Source organism: Schistocerca americana, chromosome 1 (assembly GCF_021461395.2).
Source record: "Schistocerca americana isolate TAMUIC-IGC-003095 chromosome 1, iqSchAmer2.1, whole genome shotgun sequence".
Classification (NCBI taxonomy): domain Eukaryota; kingdom Metazoa; phylum Arthropoda; class Insecta; order Orthoptera; family Acrididae; genus Schistocerca; species Schistocerca americana.
Genome location: NC_060119.1, coordinates 707,245,144 through 707,271,717, shown reverse-complemented (window position 1 = coordinate 707,271,717; position 26,574 = coordinate 707,245,144). Strand labels below are relative to the sequence as shown.

At 41.2% G+C, this 26,574-nt stretch overlaps 1 protein-coding gene across 1 annotated transcript in view; it reads left to right on the top strand.

Annotated features, from left to right (window-relative positions):
* LOC124609901 (serine/threonine-protein kinase MARK2-like) overlaps nt 1–26,574 on the top strand; it is a 294,494-nt gene that overhangs the window by 78,132 nt on the left and 189,788 nt on the right. Inside the window, 1 exon segment of the mRNA XM_047140111.1 lies at nt 7,709–8,793. Within this exon segment, the coding sequence (XP_046996067.1) occupies nt 8,485–8,793 (309 nt within the window). The 5' untranslated portion in view covers nt 7,709–8,484.

Below are 26,574 nucleotides of genomic sequence, written 5' to 3'. Positions count from 1 at the left end.
CTTCCTTCCCAACCACTGCTTCCCTTTCATGCCCCTCGACTCTTATAACTGCCATCTGCTTTCTGCACGAATTGTAAATAGCCTTTCGCTCCCTGTATTTTACCCCTGCCACCTTCAGAATTTGAAAGTGAGTATTCCAGTCAACATCGTCAAAAGCTTTAAGTCTACAAATGCTAGAAACGTGGGTTTGCCTTTCCTTAATCTTTCTTCTAAGATAAGTTGTAGGGTCAGTATTGCCTCACGTGTTCCAACATTTCTACGGAATCCAAACTGATCTTCCCAGAGGTCGGCTTCTACCAGTTTTTCCATTCGTCTGTAAAGAATTCGAGTTAGTATTTTGCAGCTGTGACTTATTAAACTGATAGTTCGGTAATTTTCACATCTGTCAACACCTGCTTTCTTTGAGATTGGAATTATTATATTCTTTTTGAAGTCTGAGGGAATTTCGCCTGCCTCATATATCTTGCTCATCAGATGGTAGAGTTTTGTCAGGACTGGCTCTCCCAAGGCCGTCAGTAGTTCCAATGGAATGTTGTCTACTCCCGGGGCCTTGTTTCGACTTAGGTCTTTCAGTGCTCTGTCAAACTCTTCACGCAGTATCATATCTCCCATTTCATCTTCATCTACATCCTCTTCCATTTCCATAATATTGTCCTCAAGAACATCGCCCTTGTATAGACCCTCTATATACTCCTTCCACCTTTCTGCTTTCCCTTCTTTGCTTAGAACTGGGTTTCCATCTGAGCTCTTGATATTCATGCAAGTGGTTCTCTTTTCTCCAGAGGTCTCTTTAATTTTCCTGTAGGCAGTATCTATCTTACCCCTAGTGAGATAAGCCTTTACATCCTTACATTTGTCCTCTAGCCATCCCTGCTTAGCCATTTTGCACTTCCTGTCGATCTCATTTTTGAGACGTTTGTATTTCTTTTTGCCTGCTTCATTTACTGCATTTTTATATTTTATCCTTTCATCAATTAAATTCAATATTTCTTCTGTTACCCAAGGATTTCTACTAGCCCTCGTCTTTTTACCTACTTGATCCTCTGCTGCCTTCACTATTTCGTTCCTCAAAGCTACCCATTCTTTTTCTACTGTATTTCTTTCCCCCATTCCTGTAAATTGTACCCTTATGCTCTCCCTGAAACTCTGTACAACCTCTGGTTTAGTCAGTTTATCCAGGTCCCATCTCCTTAAATTCCCACCTTTTTGCAGTTTCTTCAGTTTTAATCTAGAGTTCATAACCCATAGATTGTGGTCAGGGTCCACATCTGCCCCTGGAAATGTCTTACAATTTAAAACCTGGTTCCTAAATCTGTCTTACCATTATATAATCTATCTGAAACCTTCTAGTATCTCCAGGGTTCTTTATCCATGTATACAACCTTCTTTCATGATTCTTGAACCAAATGTTAGCTATGATTAAGTTATGCTCTGCGCAAAATTCTACCAGGCGGCTTCCTCTCATTTCTTAGCCCCAATCCATATTCACCTACTACGTTTCCTTCTCTTCCGTTTCCTACTGTCGAATTCCAGTCACCCATGACTATTAAATTTTCGTCTCCCTTCACTACCTGTATAATTTCTTTTATCTCATCATACATTTCATCAGTTTCTTCTTCATCTGCAGTGCTAGTTGGCATATAAACATGTACTACTGTAGTAGGCGTGGGCTTCGTGTCTATGTTGGCCACAACAATGCGTTCACTATGCTGTTTGTAGTAGCTTACCCGCACTCCTATTTTTTTATTCATTATTAAACCTAGTCCTGCATTACCCCTATTTGATTTTGTATTTATTCACCTGACCAAAAGTCGTGTTCCTCCTGCCACCGAACTTCACTAATTCCCACTATATCTAATGTTAACCTATCCATTTCCCTTTTTAAATTTTCTAACCTACCTGCCCGATTAAGGGATCTGACATTCCACGCTCCGATCCGTAGAATGCCAGTTTTCCTTTTCCTGATAACGACGTCCTTCTGAGTAGTCCCCGCCCGGAGATCCGAATGGGGGACTGTTTTACCTCCGGAATATTTTACCCAAGAGGACGCCATTATCATTTAATCATACAGTAAAGCTGCATGTCCTCGGGAAAAATTACGGCTGTAGCTTCCCCTTGCTTTCAGCCGTTCGCAGTACCAGCACAGCAGGTTAGTGTAACAAGGCCAGATCAGTAGGTAGGGTAGGTAGGTGGTTAGTGTTTAACGTCCCGTCGACAACGAGGTCATTAGAGACGGAGCCCAAGCTCGGGTTAGGGAAGGATTGGGAAGGAAATCGGCCGTGCCCTTTCAAAGGAACCATCCCGGCATTTGCCTGAAACGATTTAGGGAAATCACGGAAAACCTAAATCAGGATGGTTGGAGACGGGATTGAACCGTCGTCCTCCCGAATGCGAGTCCAGTGTGCTAACCACTGCGCCACCTCGCTCGGTCGCCAGATCAGTCAATCATCCAGACTGTTACCCCTGCAACTACTGAAAAGGCTGTTGTCCCTCTTCAGGAACCACATGTTTGTCCGGCCTCTCAACAGATACCCCTCAGTTGTGGTTGCACGTATGGTACGCAAGCCTCCCCACCAGCGGCAAGGCCCATGGTTCATGGGGGGTATATTAATGTATTAAAAGGAACATAGGCACTCAAACGTGAAATTTTGTCGAACAATAATGGTCCCAAGCGTACAGAACTGAAAACTAAAATGACACCCTTGTACGATGCTCCAGAACAGCAGTATTGTTTTTTCGAACTCCGTAGAAAATTTCTGAACTGCAGTAGAATTCCATGTTCTAAGCCATCATATAATCCTAAGAAAGAAAAATATCGGTAGTGTTGATACCGAAAATGTCAGAATCATGTGTAACCGTGTTCTGAGTATTTGATATTCAGGAGAAACAGAATACGGTCGATAGCGCGGAGTTTGACGCTATTTTTACATGCCCATTTTGGCCCATCAATATTTCCAGTCTTACCTGTGTAATCGGAAACTAAACCCACACAGTATTAAACGTCAATATGCATTTCTGGCAGAACAGTTTTTGTAACTGCTGCGCAAAATTTGATGCATCTTTGCACAAGTTTTTGTGCTCAGGTACAATTAGAAATCAAATATTCATGTTATGTTTTGGAATACTCTTTACACATCCAAATCACTTCTGCTTTAAGCTTTATTTTACTTAACGCAATATATTTAAAGCGTAATTTTTATTGCTCGCTTCACGTGACTAATAAATCATTTAAATTCTGAAATGTTTGTTTTCTTTATCGCAGTGATCGGTTTCGTAAAGAAGATCACAGCCAGTAATAGGTAGGCTCCTGAATGCGGCTTAGCCGTGCTGTAATGTACGTCTATTATGTTCATTGAACACCTCGTGTGGGATTTAAATCTACTACTTACACGTGTACATTATTTTGCAAAACTCCTTATGAACTCGTGCCCGTTCGGTTGAAGGTTTTGGTGTTGTAAAAAATGATCATTGCTTTTCCACCAGGTTAACGTAAACATTCTTTGCGAATAGTTTTAATGCTACCCCGAAAGTTGGTTGTTACTTCATAATTTGTTACGAGCCGGTAATTTGTAGAATGTCCACATGCACTTCACCTTTGGGTTCATACTGGCGAAGAGAAACAAGTAGGACATTTGACTTTGCAGTTTAATTCAGTTGTGTATATATGTAGAGCAACAGGCGACGATGTAATTGAGATTTCTTGGCATTAGGTTTTCGAATGCCCAGAAAACATGTCCAGCCACGTAAGAAATTTTCTTCTTCTTTCGTCAGTTTGAGTTAAATTTATACACGCAAAATTGTATTTTTCTGTATGCAGAAATTGTTTTGTTAACGTGGTGCTACACCTTTGGCAAATGCTGTATCCTATGGAATGCATTGGTTGTATTTACTCGGAAGGAAAGAAGACTGGGTTTAACGCCCCCACCTGCAGAGAATTTATTAGATACTGATCGCAGGCTCGGAATGTGTCCTTTTCGAAGAATAGTCGTGCGATTTGTCCTGAATTTTAAGAGAGATATTGTCGGCATTGGTTAGTGCACATAGTATGTTGAAACAGTTTGAGTATCTGTGCAGCAGAGTTTGTTTGTTCATGTTTACCTTTGTTACAGTTTGTCGTACTGTATAAACTTGACACATTTTCGTTAAATTTGCTTTGCTGGTCAGTGCCGAGAACCGTTATACAGGTTGCCCCAGTAAAAATGGTAAGTATTCAGGGATGTGACAGAACGATCAATCTAAGCAAAAAAAAAAAAGGTCCAGTAAACGAGCTAAGAGCACTTGCTCATCTTCGCTATTGTGAAAAGCATCTCCTCCACTGAAATACAATACTAAAGCCCTTGATGTATACATTTTAGAGCCAATGTTTACTAGACTTTTTTGCTTCGAGTGATCGTTTTTGTCGTATCCCTGAATATTCACCAATTCTCCTGGGACATCCATTATATGGCAGACTATTATTGAACTGAGAACAGATATTAATTTTTAGTGGAACTTTTTCATTAATTTGTGTCGGTACAGTTTATTCTGCAGTGGCCAGATACATTTTATATACCCGTCTGAAAATTTTTGTTTTGTACCGTCTTAAAATCTTATGATTGAAATCTTATGTGCTCCACGACAGAAGAGTGGCTTTTGTTTTAATGTTTGTAGACATGTCTGGACGAAGCGCACAGGGGATAACATTGTTTATTCTACCTGTACTCCTACATACGAGGTGTGATAAAAAAATACGATAAATGAATTTTTATTTTTTTAGCAGCAATTGCGGGCAATACAGTCATTTTATGTGATTTGTCTGATAGCCTGATTTACTGAGACTAGCAACATCAATTTGGAACACGTTCAGAGTTGACGGTGTCCAGAAAAGCACGAGTGAGATTGTGTCTTACCATACGTTTACAGAGTCCAGAGACGCACGAATGAGATTGTGTTTATCATGAATATCGAACAATACGTGTTAAAGTCTCAAGAAAAGTGCCGGGGAAAATCATTAAATGATGAAATTAGGTTATGGCGATAATACTGTTAACTCTGAAGACTGATTACAAGTGGTATGAGCGATTTAAAAGCAGGAATGAGTCGGAGAAGACGATCAATGTTGGGGGCGCCTATTAACCTCAAAAACAGAAGAAAACGTGCAAAAAGTGGCACTATTAGAGAGCTCATGGAAGAAATTGCCGTTTCGTACGGGTCCGTGCAAAGCATTTTAACCGATAAATTTGCGAATGAGACGAGTTCAAAATTTATTCCCAGGCTTTTGAGTGACGAACAGAAGGCTTCTTCATTCAGATCCGGACTTCATGTCCAAAATCGTAACTCAAGATGAAACTTGGTTATGAAACTGAGACGAAAACTCGAGTTCCCAATGGAAGGCCAGTGAATTTCTTCGCCCTAAAAAGGCAAGACGATTAAAATCGAACATAAGTCATGGTCTTTTCGATATAGAGGGCGTTGTGCGATCAGAGCATGTTTCAAGGAGAACAGCTGTAAACGTCGAAGTTTACAGGGGCTAACGCAACGTTTACGAAACGATGTACGAACAACGAGACCTGAAAATGGGCTAGTGGCTTTTTTCTTCATCACAACGCGCCGTGCCATACCTCGCTTGTAATATGCGAGTTTTTGTTCGGAGAAAGTGTTCCTCTCTGTCCACATCCGCCTTACTCGCCAGATTTATCACCTAGAGACTTCTGGCTGTACCCGAAAATTAAAAGCGTGCTTAAAGGAAAACTTTTTGTCGCCATTCCTGACAGAGGACTATAACAGAGCTGCTGAACGCCCTTTCAAAACAAGTCTTCTAGAAATACGGCTAGTCATGGATTCAACGTTGGGATAAGTACATTGCTAGCCAAAGACAGTACATTGAAGGAGATTAACTCAAATTCCGTGCAAGCTCCTTACTTTGTTTCTAAACGAATTATTCACCGTATTTTTTGATCGCATCTCGTATATACTTCATTCTGTTCCAGGCTCTTGTAATTAAGAGAACGATTCCATGCAGAAGTCACTACTTTGTTCCCAGTAAAATTTTGGATGCAGTTACATTATTATTACAGATAGTGGTATTTCATTAATTAATTCTGTTAGGCTGGTTTACACCACTAGATGTCCATCTTGTTGTTTGTCACGCGGTAGCTTTGCTGAAATTAGTTTATCAAGTTACGTGTCCTATTTTTAACAGAATGGAGCGTTAAACAAACAAATCATTTTACTTCTTGTAGCATACTGTTTGAATTGAAAAGTATATTACTTCCCTATTAAAGATGGAATAATAACAAGCAGTATCTCTTGATGTATTGATGTTAGTACAACGAAGGTCGGTACTTAAGGCATCAGTGCTTTTTGATCACTGATCCTAGTAAACATTTCTGCCAAACATTTTTATGTAACGGAGGGAAGGGGGGAGAGCGTTCTTGTTTTGTGGGAGGCTAGTAAATTTCGTTACGGTGTCTTTCGTAATGTACATTACTCATTTTGAACGCTTATCCCTGTATTTAACATAAGGCTGATAGTTTAGATTCATATTGGTACTGAATGCAAATCACATTCATAATGATTTAGAAAAGATGATATCGAATAAGGTTTGTAAAACAAAGCTGATTTGCATACAAGAAATGATGATTTTTAACTGCATACTCTAGCGAAAGTACCAAAAAAAAATAATTTGCGTGATGTTCAAATTGATCATTTCGTCAGGTGCAATTGCATTTAATAGTCACGCCAATACACCGGTTTTTCTCCCGTCCCTTAACAGTGAAGCACAAGGTAGTCTCTTCGGCACCAAAGCGCACAAGGAAGAGCATTAGTTCTGATTGTTGGCTTGAGGGGATGTAATAAATTGGAGGCTTCTTGCAAGAGTTACTCTTAATACTATTTTAAAAATGTTTAGTGATTTTAGTGAGAGCACAGCAAACTAGTTACGGAAGTCAGAAGACGAGTTGAACTTTGTTCTCCGTGTGAACTACTATGTTTGTTAGTGCGTATTACATAGTACACTGTGCAAAAAACAAATTAGGAAACGCATTTCATGGTTTTTTCACATTTACCGGAGTACTATTCCTTCACAACGAAATTTTAAAAAGTTGGTTGTACAGAGTGACCTACATGTTATGCGATACTTCAAGGTCCTTAGAAAAAATTCATGTGAATGTGGTGCAATAGAGGCAACTGAGTGTATATATTTGTTTAAAGAAATGTAAGTATGATGCGAACCAGCTATGTATTTATAAAATAACACCTTCTACAAACGAAGACAAGGACACTGGGGAAAAAAAAACACTGTGCACACATGCTATATTATTATATTAAATATTCTAGCTGTGTCTTTTTTACTCCAGCGACGATTATAATCCTGAGCTGGAATCTTTTTGGTAGCACTGCAGGAAAGTAGTTATATGTGCCAGGAGTTGTCTAAATTAACACGTTCACATGTTTCCTGACAGTTCTGTATGAACTTCTGTGAGAGGAGGTGGCGCTGTCTGTCTGTAATTGTGATGACGTGGACTCGTGTTATCACCTGGGCGATAAAATCCTCGGGCCTCTTATCTGCGGGCGCTGTTTCTCGCTTTGTGAGGTGGTGTCTGTTGGCTCGTCCGTTGACTGTCCTGTTGCGTGTTGTGTGCGTCAAGACGCCGCCATTCTGGTTAAGGGTTTGTGTGTATTCGTATTCGCCTACACACGATTTAGCTCCGCTTTCGTTGCACCGCAGACGTAGCAGCACCGTTCGTGACGGGCGCTGCCGAGTGAACTGGCTGGAGAAGACGGCCTTCGAGATCTGCCTGGGGAACAGCGCCATCTTGTGCTGGGCGGCAGCTCCGGTGTCGTGTCCTTCTATGGTGCTGGCCTGAGTAACGTTCGCCCGTAACAGGGCCTGGATCACCGAGGTATTACTACTTGGCAGCCACAAAAACCGCGCTGCCAGTTCAGTGAGGCCGGTGGCGTTCAGTTTTCGTTGCCGTTGCGTGTAGCGTCATCGGGCTGCAGTGCACCGTCTGGCGACCGTGTGAAATGCTCTTGTCCGCAGGAGACTCTGCAGTGATATTTGGAAATCGCGTAGATAGTTACTCTCCAGATTACATTAGTTTCTCTCTTTCGCCGGACCTTAAAAAAACTGTGAAACTTGTTCATTCTTAGCAAGTCCTGACATTGTAACACACTGTTCCTAATGTTACATTTGAAGAGTGCTAGCGCTGGCGGAGTTTTGTGAGTGATTCTGACATTGCTTCGTATTGCGTGAGAAGACATTTAATCGCTCCAGGTTTTGTTATATTGACATTGAATTTTCGTATGCGGTATTTTTAGTGACGTAAGTACTGTGTAGCAGTGAATTATTTTTCACGGTGTGCACAGGCGTTATTATTGTCGGCAGTTTCTTGATCATAATTTCGAAGCCAGTGGTGGGAATTTCCGGTGTCTCCGAGTGTAGTGTTTATAATGTGCTAGAGAATGAAGTACAACGCAGAGTGAGAGACTCGCGAACTGAAAATGGGGGACGTAGAACTTCGTAGCAAGTTGGTTCCGGGACGGCTGTCACGTCCCGCCTCTCATTCGGAAGATGTCCGCCAGCACCGCCACGTGGACGACGTGGGGTGCGCTCCTCTGGGCCGTACGCCTGAAGTAGAACGGCTGGCCGAGGCTGCAGCGGAGGCGACCCGCGGAGCGGACGCGGACGACTTGCCGCCCCCCGCGCCCTTCACCAGGCGCGCTTCCGACCGGCCGCGCTACCGGCCCGCCGAGCTGCCGCGCCCGCCTCCCAGGGCCCGCGCGCCGGCCGCGCCGCCCAGCGTCGCACAGGTAGCTCGGCTGCGTTATGACACACACACACACACACACACACACACACACACACACACACACACAACTCCCCCTCCTCGCCTCAAATATTTGTTTTGTCTCATAACGGATAGTTACAGGTATGTGCGGACTACAGAAATGCTATCTACATTTGCAAGTCTTTTATTCGCATCTGTTGATATTAAGGTTTTTCAAAGCACTTTTGACACTTTCATTTGCAAGGAACTCTTAAATTCTCGCACTCGGCCTTATTTAAGCTTTCGTCTTCTGAAGTCTTTATAATTTACATTCCTTAGAGCCGTGCAGTAGAAGCTAACCATAGGCAAATTTTGACACAGTGCAAGCTGTCACAATCTTGCTACATTCCATAGTTTCCAGCATTTTGTAGTAATTACTGAAATTGATCTTGTGAAGTTCACTTGGAACATTTCTGCAACATTGAGAAGTCAGGTGAAATCTTCTTTAAGGTAGTCATACTGTTTGGATATTCAGAGTAGTTACTGCAGGTATCTTTATCTACACAAACCACATTACATACATAGTAAGTTAATCTTTGTGCCCATGTTTTCCTTGTGTAATGTGGTTTCCTTGTGAAACACTAAACTGTTTTTGCTGTAGGAAGTAATTGAGGCTACATTTACAAGACAGTAAATACATTGTACCGCAGGAATTTCTGACACGTGTGATCCTGCTCTACTTGGAGTTTTTGAAAATTCCTTGTGCAATGATTCTCCAATTTGCTATGCTCTAAAATTTTGCTGCTGGATGAAAATGGGCTCTAATTTTGTGGCATAGGGCAATGGCTTATACCCATTATGTTGAAAACTTTTTTGTTTCCAGTGTGAAATGGTGGTCCTGCAGATCTTCCATAATGATGGATCGGTGCACATTATCAGCTGGAGTATTTTTTAAATTGCTTAACCAGTGCTGATAAATCTAACACATTTTTTCCATAGTTAATTCCCTAAGTATAATGTGCTATACTTTTTGTTATTAGAAGTATTTAGTGCTAACTGTTTCATAAAATTTTTAGAAAATTGTATCTGTTATTGAGTAATCGGCAAACAACAGGTACTAAAAGTTCATAAGAAAAATTTGTCACATTTCCCATTGTCTCCAGGACACAAAACTTCAGAAACAAAACAATTTTTGCTTTTTTCCATTACAATTAAATTTCAAAAACATTAAAACAGTGCACACACACGAGATCTTATATTTAAGACTTCGTAATGTATTAAAAAGTGTCACGTGTAGAATAAATGGAAACAAGTCAAATTTGTGCCTGATATCAACAAATGTTTTCATAGTAAAAAAATCCACTTCTTCTTCACCTTTAATTACTGGTTGTTCACTATGTTGTGCGTTTTCTAAATGATTCATCAGTGGTTGCAGATGTTGGTCATCTTTAATTGTGGATTATCTTCAAGGACTATAAATTTGAATTGAGCCAATGTTTTGTAAGTGATGAAAACCAAGGAGAAGATCTCCTCACTATTTACAAAGTTAGTATGAAATGTTGTTGGTGACAAACCATCAAAAGCAAGATATCCCTAATAATCCACTTGCTTACAGGAAACAGTACTGGAATTTGGCCACCAGTATCTTCTTATAAGACGATACACCTCCGAGAGTTTTTTTTAATGACTCCACTTTCTTCAGTTGTATTTTTTTTATTTCTTTTATTTTATTTATTTATTTATTTATTTATTTTTTTTTTTTTTTTTGAGGAATAATACTGTTGATCTTTTGCTTGTTTTGACTCCTGCAATTTTTATGATCTCTCAGTATACTGATCTCTCATTATACTTCATCATCATAACATTCCCACTTCATTAATTTTGAATTCATGGTCCAACAGGTCTTTAAGTCATGTGTGATCCTCTAACATGTACAACAGGTCCAGCATTTAATTGATTAGCATATGCACACACACACACACACACACACACACACACACACACACACACACACACACACACACACACACTCTCTGTCGTCATTGTACAGATCTACAAAAACAAAGGTTCAAAATAATTGAAGATTGTGATTTAACAAACCTTAAAATAAAATCATCTTCCTATAAAGAAGTGTGTCTTCTGCCAGCTTCAGTGGGGTAGTGTCTGTGTAGCATACGTGGTTGCTAAGAATATCTAGATGAAACTGTGTTACAGATTTTTCAGTTAGTGGTTTTTGAGTCGTCCTTGTAAAGCATACTTCACTATTCTTTTTTACCCATTTCGAACCCTTTCAGTAAATATGATCTGCAGTGCTTGTGTTGTTCTGATTATGCAAGGACCGGCACTCTTGTGGATACAACCGTTATGAAATACATTCAGTGTATCCCAATTGTGAATAAGGACAACCATCAGCTGTAAATTGGAATGATGACAATGAAAATTTGTGCCGGGAAATTGGGACTCTTAACTCGGATTTCCCACTTATCCCGAGCCGTCACCTTACCATTTGGCTATCCATGCACAACTCAGGGCCACACCCAGACTTCCATGTGTCAGTTACCTGTTATCGTACATCCATTATGTATATTCCCATACAAGTTAGACATTGTACTTGATAGTCTCTTGCCCGGTATCAGTACAGTATTGCAGTGCCTGTGTTATTCTGATTACAGTGTGAAGTTTTTAAGTTATCCAATTGCCATATATCGAACACACATAATGATTTGGTAAACTGTATTAAAGACTTCAGATTAGTTGTACGAGGCTCACTCCAAAAGAAATGCACACTATTTTTTTTAAAAATTCATCTTTTATTCTACATTTTTGAAAGTTTTACAATGTGTAGATAGATCCTTTCGGAACAATATTTTCATTTCTCCACATAATTTCCATCCCTCTCAACTGCCTTACGCCATCTTGGAACCAGCTCCTGTATACCCGCACGGTAAAATTCTGGACCAACCTGTTGGAGCCACTGTTTGGCAGCGTGCACAAGGAGTCCTCATCTTCAAACTTTGTTCCACGAAGAGAGTCTTCCAGTTTCCCAAAGAGATGAGGGTCACATGGAGCCAGGTCAGGACTGTAAGGCGAGAGTTGCAGTGTTGCCCATCAGAGTTTTGTGGTAGTTTCCATGGTTTTTTGACTGACATGTGGCTGTTCGTTGTTGTGCAACAGCAAAACATCCTGCTTTTGCCGATGTGGTCGAACAAGACTCTTTAGTTGAGCTCGAAGTTACTTCAGTGTCGTCACATATGCATCAGAATTTAGGGTGGTTCCACTTGGCATGATGTCCACAAGCAAGAGTCCTTTGGAATCTAAAAACACCATAGCCATAACTTTTCCACCAGGTGTGGTTTTGAATTTTTTTTTCTTGGGTGAATTTGCATGATGCCACTCCATTTCTTGCCTCTTCATCTCTGGTGAAAATGGTTTTTTTTTTTTTTTTTTTTTTTTTTTTTTTTTTTTTTGTGTGTGTGTGTGTGTGTGTGTGTGTGTGTGTGTGTGTGTGTGTGTGTGTGTGTGTGTGTGTGAGAGAGAGAGAGAGAGAGAGAGAGAGAGAGAGAGAGAGAGAGAGAGAGATAGCCACTGTCAACATCCTGGGAACCCACCTGGCACAAACTTTTTTTAACGCCAACACTTTCACTATTCTGCAAACTCTTCCTTCCCCTATCCCAGCGTAGCATTACACTTCGTTCACTGTGATGCGTGTGTCAGCAGTCACCAATCCGTTAACTCTCTGCACATTGTCTGGAGTGTGTGCAGTACGAGGCAATCCTCAATATTGCCGTGCCCGGTTTCAGCATGTAACCTGCTTGCCCACCAACTAACTGTACTGCGATTGACAGCAGCATCTCAATACACCTTTTTTTCAACCTCTTGTAGATGTTTCCCACTGTGTAGTTTTCACAGCACAGGAATTCTATGACAATACGTTGCTTCTGATGAACGTCAAGGTGTAGCAGCCATCTCGAAGACATGCTGTGACGGCGCCACTCACGGGAACAGGTTGAAAACAGTTTGAAAACAAGCAGGAAGGATGTATCTACACAGTGTAAAACTTTCACACATGCAGAATGAAAACTGTATTTTTTTAAAAAATAGTGTGCATATCTTTTGGAGTGACCCTCGTACTAATACACAGGATATATGCTTCTGTCCCTATTACTCTCCATAGTTATGATTGTTAGGACAAGAATGAATAATGTCAACATTACAAATGTAAATGAGTGTTAGTATTTTTGTATGCTATGTAACTGAAAACATCTGTTTGAAAACATCTTTTTGACAGAAGAACTGTTGTGATCTAGCCCTCTTTAGTTTTGGGATAACTCCCTCTAGCATTGCAAACTACCGAAAATTAGTGGATTTGTAAAAATGACTACAGATTGCTGGTGAGAACACCAATTACTAGAAATTTTAATACTTATTAATTGTTGTCATGAACTGTTAAACATTTAAAAATTATTTTTCCATGTGTGTAGGATAGCTCCTACTCAAGCACTAGTCCACATTCCTCCATAACCATCTCAGTTGCTTCTTTCTCTACTTTTTAGGTATCCCTAGTTAATTTAACCTGATGCGGACAATATATGAATAACAATCCTACATATAACATAAGTGTGTTGAAGGGAGTCACTGTTGTGAGTGAGAAGCAGTTCCCGTTACATGACCAGTGAAGGAAAGTACGCTGCTTGTATCATCCACTATAACCACTGATGATGCTTCCCTATTCCACACATTACATCTCAGACCCTCGATTTTTGTACAATACTATATTTTGGATTCAAAACTTCTTACGCACACGATGCATTACCATATGGTCTGTATCACTTTTTGAAAGATAGTTGCAGATATTTAACTTTATCATGTGAACTGTGCACACTATACATACACGAAGTTTAAAAGATTCTATACAGATATGCTCTCCATCAGTCGGAACTGCGAGTGGTTGTTTGCCTTAATTTCTCAGGAGATTCAAGAGAATGTATTGTATAGCTCTGTCCTTTGATGATGATCTGCAGTTATTGTAGGTCCACTTTTATAGCCTGTGGTATAAGGTTTATCACACAAAGTGTAATGGTGAACATAATTTTTCGAAATTTTCCTGGGCAGTGAGAGTTCTTACCATTTACAAATTTCAGACATAGTGAACCAGCTGCCTGGGATGATGGCAGCCTTTTCACCATCTTCTAGGTCACCATCCTCTTGAACTCACTGTGAGTAATCTCAGTCCTGAGTTGGATATAATCACCCACTGTTGCTTTACTCAAATCATCACTGAAAACATCACTGAGCTAGTGGTGAACGAATGTTACACGTACCATGTTTACAAAGCAAATGACAACTAAGGTTCCATATGTGTTTTGAATTCGATCATCTGTGTAGACATCTCTCAGCATTTGTACAAGATTTCCAAATATAGTGTTGTACGTTCAAAATTACAATCATATTTCATTATACTTCTGTACCACACTTAAGACTGAATAATAAAATGTTAGTCCCGGACATTTTTATGTGAAAAGTTTGACTATAAATGACTCTGGAGAAGCATTGAAGTAGCACCAAGTTAAAAGAATCACATTATCAATGGTAGCTTTAGGAAGACACTTGAGCAAGTTAGTAATCACAACATTTTGCTACCCAATCATAATTTATCTCGTGATGATCCAACTTCAGCGAGTTAATTCCCGAAGGTATGATAAGAGTTTTTGGTAACAAGGTGATAGACTGTTGTTTGTGAATGTGAAGTTTGGACATAGTAGTATTGGATTTGTGAGAAGCTCACGTGCCTCCTCTGTAGAGGAAGACTTGGTTAAGCAAAACTGTTCATGCCTCAGATTGCAGTTGCCTATAGAATAATGTATCATAACTGAGTGATAGCAAGCCAACTAATTCAAATCCCCTTTCGTGGCATGGGCCAGGTTTCAAATATCTGCAGTTTGATACATGCAGACCATGGAAGGATAATCATACTCAATTTAGAACAAGGAACAAATCTGGAAGAATACTGTGAGCCGTATCATGATGTAATTGGAACTATTGACACTTTATTTCAAGAGTATTGACCTATAGATTCTGTGACAAATGTTGAAATCATAGGGAGCAAGAGGTCAAACATCCCAAACAGTGGATGCTGCCCTCCTCCCCCCCTCCTGCGCCTACCTCTCTCCCTCCCTCACCCTACTCTGTCCCCCTCACCCAGATTAGCTCTGCCCCACTCTCCCCTCTCTCCCCATATCTCTCCTCCCCCTATCTCTCACATTCTCCCATCTCTCCTCCTGCCTTCTTTATTGCCTTCCATCTCACCTTACCTCGGTCCTGCTCCCGCTCTTTGCCCCTGTCCCACTCCCACTCTTTCCCCATCCCCCCTCCCCCCATCGCTCTCTCTTTCCCCCTTACTTTCTGGTTATTTTTTCGCTTATTTATGTCTGGGATTATGTATTTGTGCAAAGAAGTGCATGTACATTGTTGGTTTGTAATGATGTGCACATTGAAAAAACTGTTTCCCTTCACAAATCAATTAACCCATTCCATTACATATGGCGATACTTTTTAAATTGCCTCTGTAACGGCTAGCCGTTTACCAGAAACTTTGTCAAATGCCATTTACTGTGAAACTAAGGCCCGAATAGATGTACATATAGAAATGCTACCATACGAGCGATGAGCACATCTTTGTCAGAAAAGATATTTCATAGTAGTGAAGATGAAAAAGTGCTAATACATCTTAAGGTATGCATATTAGAACCCATGTTCAATACACTTTTTTTTATTTCGAATGAGTGTTCCTGTCATAGCCTAGTTATCGACCAATCCTCCTGGGACGCCGAACGCAAAACCATGTGTTAGGATTTTTAAGTGCTCACTTTTTTCCTTAGTGTAAACTAAAGCTGAAGGAAAAGATACTACAGTGTGAAATTTTGCTCCAGGTTATGCAAAGACACATTATTTCATGTAGATTATTCTATTTTTTGCCACCTTTTTCCTCCTATTCTGTCCATAATCCATGTTTTCCCATTTTTCTCTTATTGTAACTTTTCAGTTATCTTATTTATAAGGTGATCATTTATAAGAGAAATGATTTGAGAATTTAATTCTATTTGTATATGGTTTCGAGTCAATATAGAATATTTAACTTTTATTTAACGTCTCCCCAGATGGCATTGGAATTAGTAAGCGTTCCGCTTACTGTTAGAGTGGGACGTAAAGCGCACCTGCAAAAATGTAAAATTGTGTTGACAACAAAACCTCCTCTTCTCACTTTACTGTTATAGATAGCCTCCAAACCATAGATAGCCTCCAAACCAGTTAACGGTGAGTGTATTTCATTCTATTCTTGTAATTTCACCAGAATCAATAGGCTGTCTAGGTTTTACCATGCTGAAAGTATCCAGTGCCAGATATTTTTTCTGGCTAGGGGATTCAAACAAGATCTCTCTAAACTTGGAACTGTTATCCGATGTATTCTTTGCCATTCAGGAATTTTGTAGATGATAATATCAGTGCAATCACATCAAAAAACAAATTTTCAGCTCTCGTCATCAAAAGAACTAGGCTCTCCAAAAAACAAAAACCACAACCTCTATTACGAAATGCATTTCAAAAGTGCTCTTCAAAAAATTCGAAATTTGATAAAATTCAACATTGAATTGAGTGCAGGAATTGCACTCATTAAAAGAATCATCCAGCCTTCAGGAAACTACTTCAAATATACACAAAGATATCGGTGCCTGATGAGAGTACTTTAAGAAAAACTACTTGCAGCCTGTTTGCCTAGAAACTGCATAAAGAATCAGGGAGAAAGTGTTAGGTTGCATTGTGGGAGTCATTGTGGATGGAACACATACTTAGTATAACAGTATGTTAGGAAAATTTTAGTTTTTCCCAGTAATTTAAGCTGATGCTGTTAAAAATGTGAGAGCTGTAGAAAGCCATTGACAGTACTTAAGTATGTAATCAGTCATAGACTACTGTCTAAATTGTGGCTAGTGATATTGAGTTTGCAAAAGGTCTTTGGATGGTTATGGACCAGGCTCCGTACATGGTTTCAGCTGTTAACCAATTTGAAACTTCTGTTCTATAAGTTGAAGCTGGTTCGTTCTCTTATTCTCTTCACAGTGTTTGTAAGTCTGTAACTCTGCCCCAGAGATGATCTACTGAAAGTTTAGAGTTGTGTTGTTAATCAACAGGGAAGTCACTGGCGGCTCGCTTCAAAATTTCCCAGTCTTTACTCACTGGGATCTTGGATTGCTGCTGTGTTGTGTAAGAATTTTGACAAGATTAAAGAGTTTGTGTTTTCTATTAATCCAGCCGGTGCAGGTGCAATTTCCTAGATGCAGCAGCTTTTTGCTGCCAGAGAAACTACATTATTTTTAGACAGAACTGTTTTCTGTCTATAGGTAAAAGTACCTGAGTGCAGCTGTTACACGATTAGAAAAACGAGGTTTGAAAAGTAAAACAGCTTCGTGTTTCTTTCCTTCTGATGAGTGATGATGTGATGTTTGTTTGTAACTCAGTAAACTAGAACAGGAAATAGGGAATTGGTTGAGTAAATCATAAATTTTTTCCCTATTTTATCTTATCTTAGCACCGTTTCCCGTTTTTTATTCTGAAATTTGCACGTAAAATTCTTGATGATAATACTCCAAAACTGTATAATCAGGTGTAATGTAGAGGCTCATCTGACAATATTCGACATCGTTTGTTAAATACAATTTTTTGTCAAAAATGGCCAACTAGTCGTGCTGTTCTGCTTTTGTGTTCCTCCATGTCTACATCTGTACTCCAAAAGCCACCTTACGGTGTGTGGCGGGGAGGGTACCTCTGACACCACTATCATTCCCCCCTTCTCAGTTCCCTTTACAAATGGTATGTGGGAAGAATGACTGTCTATTAAGGGCAATTCACGCTGCCCGTCACGTCAACATACGCCACCAACGTTTCTCAAGAACAAAGTTTTGACGGATGACGTCATCGTCCTTTGTTGATGACGTGACCCCAAGCTTATTTCCTCCCGGTACATAGCCATGCCCCCATCCTCGATATTTCGTTTTGTCTTTCTTTCTTTGGGTTGTGGGTGCCGTGGTTGATGTCAGCTGCCATTCTACGTCTTTTTTATTCGTTCGCTGTTATTTATTATGAATTGTAAACAGTAGAGGACAGCCATGCCAGTTGGTATGACGTGACTTGATTGACTTGACAGGACAGTGTAGTGACAACTAGTGGGAATTGTCCTTTTACCTGTGTGTGAGCGATAATTTTTCTGATGTTTGATTGTGGTCAATTCTCGAGACATTGTGTGGGGAATGTAATAAGTTGCCCTATTCTTCTTGAACCGGGCGTTCTCGGAATTTCAGAACTTACCGTTGATGCACCGTCTGCCACTAGAGTTGAGTACCTCCATAACGTTCTGCGCCGGCTAAAGAATTCCGTGACGAAGCACACACCACACACCACACCACACCACACCACGCCTCACCACACAAGATTAGGATCATCATACACTCTTACGTCTTACCAGGTATTATACATATTTCACATTATGTTGGTAACGACATAGATGTTATAAAAGAGTTTAAGTTGGGGTACGACACTTGGAAGTGACTATAACACAGACAGATGGCAGTAGATGTAAGAAGAACTTTGAGAGAGGGATAGAAAGAGAAGGTGATAGAACAAAAGTAATGAAGATAGTGGAAAGAAAGTGGAATGAATGACTGACGAACGAGAAGAGAAAGAAGCATAACTGGGAGAAGATTGAGCCATTTGCTTTGCTCTTTAACAGAGAGAAACTAGTGTTAATGTTGCAGGGAAAATTATGAGGTCGATGGAAGGAAGTTCTTTGGTTTTTATATATGCAGCATTGACTTGTGTGTAGAGTGCAGAGTTGCTTGTTCCAAAGGCAGACAGCAGCAACGGAGTATTAGTGTGCGAATTTTTTTTAGTGTATGGTTCAGCTTTGATATTAGATACGTGAGATTGTGTTGTGATTAGGAGGGGGGGGGGGGAGGAGGAGGAGACGACAGGTACTTGTCTGATGAGAGGTACTTGTATTGGTGTGAGTGCACATTGAGGAGTCGATGAAGTAGGCATAGCGTTGGTAATTGTGTAACTCGTCTGACCACAAACATTGTAATTGGACGTATGGAACACTGAGTCAAACAGACGGATGTTGGAGATGTAAAGCTCACAAGCATTCATCTTTTAGTTCTATGGACTATAACATTTTACTAAAAAATGAATGTTACTGCAAGGCACATACTATTAAAACTCGGTGGCACCTTAATGTTTCCCTTCCCAGCTTATATGAAGCTGCTGCTTGTAAATTCTAGATCAAGATTGCCTTTTTCTGAATTTTCGGAATAAAAATCTGCTCTCTCTGCTAGAGGAGGTGCAGTGGTAGGGATATTAATATATTAATAAGCCAATGCCTATTTCCTCGGAGCAAGTTGGTTGTACTGAATAGGACTTACGTGTATTCCCTAAATTTATATTTCCACAGGTAAAAGGCAAAGTAATTGATTTCCAACCATTGGTTGGCAATTGTTTCGCTTAAGTTTTCCTGGGAATCGTGCAACTTGTGTTCTTTACAGTTTGAGCTTATAGCAAGTTCGAAGTAAAGATGGTTCTGTTTGATGCTGATAGAAATCAAAACTTGTCTTTGACGTCTTTCTATGTGCCACAACCACTTATGCAATTCAAACATTTCTTAGACGTATTTTAATTCGAATACAGCCAAATCGATTTGCGATCCAAGAGTAAACACTCTAAAGATGTGAAATAACTATTAAAATTATTTTGAAAAAAAAATGAGGTTTTAGAGAGGCGTCTCCTCCTGGAGAGCAGGTGTTTTGAAAGGGATGAAAAGTAGCTTGATGGTCGAATTAGAAACTTTGTAGTCACCCACATAATCATCATTGTATCAGTGTAGGATGCCTAGTCTATATGTTCATGCTCTGCTACGGTGTCTTGATACGCTTAGTGTTCTATTAATGTGCTTCAAATCTTTGAACACAGCGAAAAAAATTGAGTTAACAGCAACATTGCAATAGATTCCATGCAAAGGTAATAGACAGTTGGAATGCAAACAAGAAGAAGCCGAAGTGCAGAGAAAGAACGCTTTTAAGGGATAAGACTGACGAAACTCTTCAACATACGGGAGCAGAGAAATAGACGTCTCAGTAATTTTGCTATGAAAATACATTTTTGATTTCATGTGTACATGCCGCTTTTTTAGGCAATGAGCGAAACGAAGTCCACTCATAGAAGCTTAGTGGCGTACTTCAACGTAAGAGCCTGTCTTCGAATTAGCATTAATCGCAAAGTGGTACCAGATACGACCCTTTAGTGGAAAGCAAAATAAGTAATATTCATTGACATTCTCTGTTTTTATGTTTCATGTTTACAGAAAATGGTAACGAAATATTATTTGTTAATTTAAATTTCGCCCTAAAACGGCAGCCATCATAAGACAGCAACACTCGTAAGAAATACCGTGTTGAAAATACACTTGTCGGGTGTGCCGCCGGATCGTGCGTAAATCGCACAGTATTTCATCGATGCAACTGCTCGACGTCTTCATGTGGTGGTAGTGGCTGCTGTCACTACTGCAAGGCGCGACTGGTAATAGTGCGGCGGCGTCGACATTTATCGGGCCGAGAACAGGCAATATGCGTGCGCCAGAAGCCTGAAAAGTCACAAATTACCATGTTTCTTACGTAGTTGCCCCCCCCCCCCCCCCCCGCCCTCACACACACACACACACACACACACACACACACACACACACGTTCATTTTGCATCATCAAAATATTAAGAGATGTTGAGTTCCATTATTGTTGTGTTGAATTCCATTGTCAGTTCTCATTATTACAACAGTGTTGAATATAAATTTACTACGAAACGCATTATTGGGCCACCCTGAAGCAATACATGGTTGCTCCATGCTGTGTGGTGAGCGCGAGCCAGCTCGTACGAGCAGCCATGCTAAACCGCTAGACTTAACTACTGAGCTACCTGCGAAAAGCGGGTAAGCGCTGCAAGAGCGCCAGGCTCCGTCCAGATGCCACTCCGTGCTAGTGTTCTCGCGCCTCCAGCGGTCCTTGCCATGGCAGCAGCAGGAGGCAGCTACGGCGACACACACACACACACACACACACACACACACACACACACCGCGCGGGAAAGGGCGACCGAGTGTGTAATTGAAATCACTCAAGCCCACAGACAGAATGAAAACGCTCATGTAACTGACGTAACCGACAGGGATTCTTGTCAGTCTATTCTCTCAAATTAAATAAAACCGTTGAAATATGGATAATGATGTTTGGTTTGTGGGGCGCCCAACTGCACAGTTATCAGCGCCCGTACAAATTCCCAACCTTTCCTCAGTCCAATTTCGCCACTTTCAAGAATGATGATGAAGTAATGAGGACAACACAGACACCCAGTCATCTCGAGGCAGGTGAAAATCCCTAATCCCGCCGGGAGTCAAACCTAGAACCCCGTGCTCGGGAAGCGAGAACGCGACCGCGAGACCACGAGCTGCGGAATGTAACGTGCAGGGTGACGTGGCCGCAGAAGTTTTCATTCGACGAAAAAACCGACTGAACGAAAAAGCAGTCGAGTGACCAATCTGTTGTTGAACCCGTAGGTAGGAAAACAAAGTACGTGCAGCTCTTGCGCCAGTGTTTTTCCAACAGATGTCCGCTGGGACTTGGGCTGTGAGTGCGGTACACATGAAAGAAATACATGCGTAGATGCCACATTCACAGAGACTATTGTCGACAATTTATACTGATTTTCTGCTTCATATTAATGATGGAAAAACTTCGCTGTAGTTTTGCGTTGCGTCTCCTGTTTTGACGGACTCACATTTAGGGAGAACGATAATCACTGATTGTATGTTACTTGCGGATGTCTTCGTCCTAATCTTCCACGAATACCCCCTGTGTTGGAAAACTAGTCCACTGTCGGCCAGTTGCAATTTGGGACATTTCTAACACGTCACTGACAAGCATATTCCACTGAAGGGTTGCACTGCAAGCTGTGAAAGACACGACAGTTTTCCTATATTTGTATCAGTGTAAATATTACACTGAAACCGTAAACTGTAATGTTTACACAAATCTACGTTCTGATATCAACATTATAGCTCTGAAATATGTATTTTCAGTATTTATTTCTCCAAAGTAATTTTCATTTTACGCAGCAGGACCATAGTGTGGCCGCTCATCTTCGCTAATTATGTATGTAATGTTTCTTTAATAGCTACTGTTAGAATTCTAAATTTGTTTTTTGGATTATTACAATTTTTTTTATTATTGCAGCAGTATAGCAATTTATTGTGATTGCGGTGTACAGTCCGAAAACTGGTTTGATGCCACATTCTACACACCATGGCATGCTATCCTGTGCGTGTCTCTCAGTCTCTGCATAACTTCTGCAACCTACATACATTTGAAGTTGTGTAATGTAGGCAATTTATGGTCTCCGTCTGCAATTTTTACCGCACACACCTACCCTCATCACCAAATTTACAGTTCGTTGATGCCTCAGTATTCGCTATCAAATGATCCCATATTTTTGTCAAATCGTGCAATAAATGTATCCCCTCAGTTGAGTACACGTTCGTTAGTTGTCGCATCTATCCATCAAATCTTCAGTATTGTTCTGTAGCACAGCATTTCAAAACCTTTTGTTCTCTTTGTGTCTGAACTGGTCATTGTTACGTATCACTTTCGTACGAGATTACATGGTAGACAAATATATGTAGAAAAAGACTTCCCCAACACTTAAAATTTACATTCGACTTTCACGAATTTCTCGCTTTCAGAATCGCTTCTCTTACTGTTGCTAGTTAGCATTTTATTTCATCTATACTTCGGTCGTCTTCAGTTATTTTGCCTCGCCGTCTAGGGCGTCCTGTCACGGTTCGCGCGGCTTCCCCCGTCGGAGGTTCGAATCCTCCCTCGGGCGTGTGTGTGTGTGTGTGTGTGTGTGTGTGTGTGTGTGTGTGTGTGTGTGTGTGTGTTGCCCTTAGCGTAAGTTTTTAAATTAGATTAAATAGTGTGTAAGCTTAGGGACCGATGATCTCAGCAGTTTGATCCCATAAGATCTTACCACAAACTTCCAATTTCAGTTATTTTAATGCCTAAATAGCAAAACTAATCTATTACTTTCAATGTCTTGATTCCTAATCGAATTACCTCAGCTTCGCGAGATTCGTCTGCACCCCATTATCGTTGCTTTTGTTTAGTGAAATTAATCTGTTCAATACAGTATACATCCCGTTTAATTGGTCTTAAAAGTCCTTTGCTGTCTCTTGATATAATTACGTCAACTGTATATTTCAAGCTTTTATTTCTTCTCTCTCATCTTTCCTCGTTTTCCTTTACTGATTGCTCAATATACAGATCATTAACAGCGACAGTTAGGTTATAACCCACTCCCTCACTCATACACAACTACTGTATCCCTTTCGTGTTCTTCGAATCTTATAACTGCAATCTGGATTCTGTACAAGTTGTAGATAACCTTCCGGTTCTGTGTTTTATCCCTTTTACCTCCAGCTTTTCAATGAGTCTAGGGTCAAGAATGCCACGTCTTACTACATTTCACCGAAACGTCAACTGATCTTTCCTGTTGTGTAATCAGCGTGTCTTTTCAATCATGTAAATAATTCGTCATTCTTTCGCAACGGTAACTGAACTAAACTGATAGTTTCATAATACAAGGTGAGTCTGAAAAGGTCGGTGAATGGTCCATACTTTAAATACCGTGCTGTTAAGATGAGGCTCCCGCACATACGCGTTGAGAGACATATGTCAACAAGCGCTCCATTTCGCGCAAATCACCGAAGTGAAGCAGCAGAACACATTGCGACCACCAAACAGTGTGTGAGAGAACTCGTGCCATTGCAAAATGGACCGACGCTTTAACCTGAAGTTTTGCTTCAAATTAGGGAAAACGGCGTCGGAATCTCTTGGAATGTTAGTGCAAGTGTGCCGTGATGAGTAGTGAGTAAAAATTGCGTGTACGAGTGGTTTAAACGCTTTAGAGACCGAAAGGATGGTGTCAAAGATTAGTCGCGTTCGAGTCGATCATCAACTCTCACGATCCCAGACAACATCGAACGAGTGCGACGGACGTTAGCAGATGATGGGGTTGTCTTGATAACAGAAGAATTGAAGGCAACAAAGGCAGTGTAAGCACTAGTGATCACGAACATTTGAAAAGGCGGAAGATTTGTGCCCGGTTTGTACCACACCCGCTCACAGAAGAGCAGGTGCATGGAAACGTCTGGAGATTTCATCGACGTGCGTGACCTAAATCAGCAGTTTTTGCAAACCGTAATTACGGATGATGAGACCTGTTGCTACCTTTTCGATGCGTAGACTGAAGGACAGTCAATGGCATGGTTTTCGTCGTCTTTGCGGCTTCACAAGAAAAAAGTAGGACGACAAATTCCAAGATTAAGATGATGTTGATAACCTTTTTCTACAGCAAGGGTTTGATCATGAATTTATACCCGAGGGGCAAACTACCAATGCGGAAGTTCACGAGAGAGCTTCAGAATGGCTGCTGCAACGTATCCGGTGGGTTCGGCCACAACTGTACCGTACTGGTCAATGGAATTTCCTGCACTACAGCGGCCGTCCGCACATTACAATCTGCGTGATCAAAGTTATCGGTCAACGCAACTGTTCAACACCCATTTTAGTCTCCAGATTTGTCTCCGACAGACGTCTTTTTGTTTCCTCGCCTTGAATTAGCTCGGAAAGGCTTACGCTTTGCAGACGTTGCGGACATCCAACAAGGCGTGACTACGGTGCTCCGAGCGATACCACCAGGAGCGTTTGCTGAGAATTTCCAACAGTTTTCCAACTGATTTCAGAAGAGTGTGGTGATTACTTTGAAGGGCAGTAAAAGTATTTTGTTTGTAGCCTTTGTTGTTTCCTTTATTTTCGGAGACCGTAAAGGAACTTTTCAGATGCTCCTTGTATTCACACCTTTTTAAATGAAATTTTTACGTTCTTCTTGAAATCTGCAAGAATTTTGCCTGTCTCGTACATCTTGCACACCAGGTGCGATAATTTTATCATAGCCGGCTTTCCCGAGCATCTCAATAAATGTCGTCTCCTCCAGGTGTCTCGTTCACAGTAAGGTCTTTTGGTGCTCTGTAAAATTCTTCTTGTAGTATCATATATCTCCAGCCTCATCTTCATCAGGTTCCTATTCCCTTTCTATCATATTGTTTCCGAGTTTGTTTCTTTTACATATCTCTTCTGTCTATTCCTTCCATCTTTCAGCATTCCCATCTTTGCTTAGTACCAGCTTGTCATCTGAGCTCTAAATATTCGTACAACAGCTTCACTTTTCTCCATAGGTTTCCTCCATATTCTAAATGCGTCATTTATCTTCCCCATTGTCTCGCATGCTTCAACAGCTTTATATTTCTCCTCTAGCCTTTTTATACTCCATCTTTTGAGGTCTGATTCCCTTTTGCTTCATTAGCTGCACTACTATACCAAGGAGTTTTGCTGAGCTTTGCCTGTTCGATCCATCGCTGGCTCCCTATTTCGCCTCTCAAAGCTACCCGTTCGTCACGAGATGCGACGTAGTTGCAGCTAGAGAGAGAGAGAGAGAGAGAGAGAGAGAGAGAGAACGTAAATATGGTGCAGTCACGAAATAATCAGTCAGATAGCATCATCGTTTTTGTATGAAAATGTAAGTACCCTATATAAACCAGTGAAACAGGTATGGTGAGTGTCCATTATCATAGCAGACTCAAAGTACTGATGCTGACGGGTAATACATTTACAAGATTTTATACATAATGTTTAAGGGTATCCATTGTCAAGAAGACCGTCAAACCTGTCCTCAATACTGGCAACATATTACCAAGTACAAGCACAAGTATTTTTATTATTTGCTACTGTCTCCCATGAATTACTTGTAACATGATAAATGACAAAGTCAACCATTTTAAAATTACATGATCGCCCGCTCTTATGTGACCCTTTGTGACGTATATAGAATAATAAGTGTCCCTCTCAGCCTCAGTTAACTGCAGATATTTGGCCATACGTCCTTAGTGCGCGCGAGCAACAGTTCAAAGATTTCGAAACAAGAAAAGCTGCATACACCCAATGCCGTGGTGCTCAGCTGGGCGGAGGCGATTCTGGAGAACGCTTGCGCGCAGGCGCGGCCTGCGCTTCGCTTTGTGCCAGTGCTCCTCGCTCGGGCGACTATCGATTGTCGGCGGGTAGTAGAGCGCGTGCCGCGGGTGGGGGCGCATGGCTAGGCAGCTTGCAGAGGCCGCACGCTGTCGCAGGCTCATCAGCAGCAGCCTCACCAGCAGGCGCCAGGCCAGGGGGCGGCTGTGGGGACCCCTGCCCACGGCCCGCCGCCCCCGGCTGCGGCCACCGCCGCTCTACGGCCGGGGGCGGCGCACCGCCACCACCCGCACCGTCTTTCCGCACCTCCGGCTACTACGTCCAGGGCCACTCGCATATTCACGGTAAGCAGGAAGTGCGCGCGCGGTCGATTTCGACGCTTACCCTTTCATGCGGTAAGACACGTCCGTTTGGCGCAGCTCTTGTGGCTGGAATTATTGCACAGATAGATGTATGCTAGTTTTTCCAGCATAGTGGCCTTGGGCGTAATGCAAATCATCTGAATACTACTACAAGTACCCTTCTAAAATGTCGAAGCGTGTTTCTCCCCCAGAAATCGTTTATGTACTCTCAAACTAATTCGGAATAAACTTGCTTTCCCGGCATGGTAAGGGTCGGACGCACCACCGCATTTTTTGATGATAAGA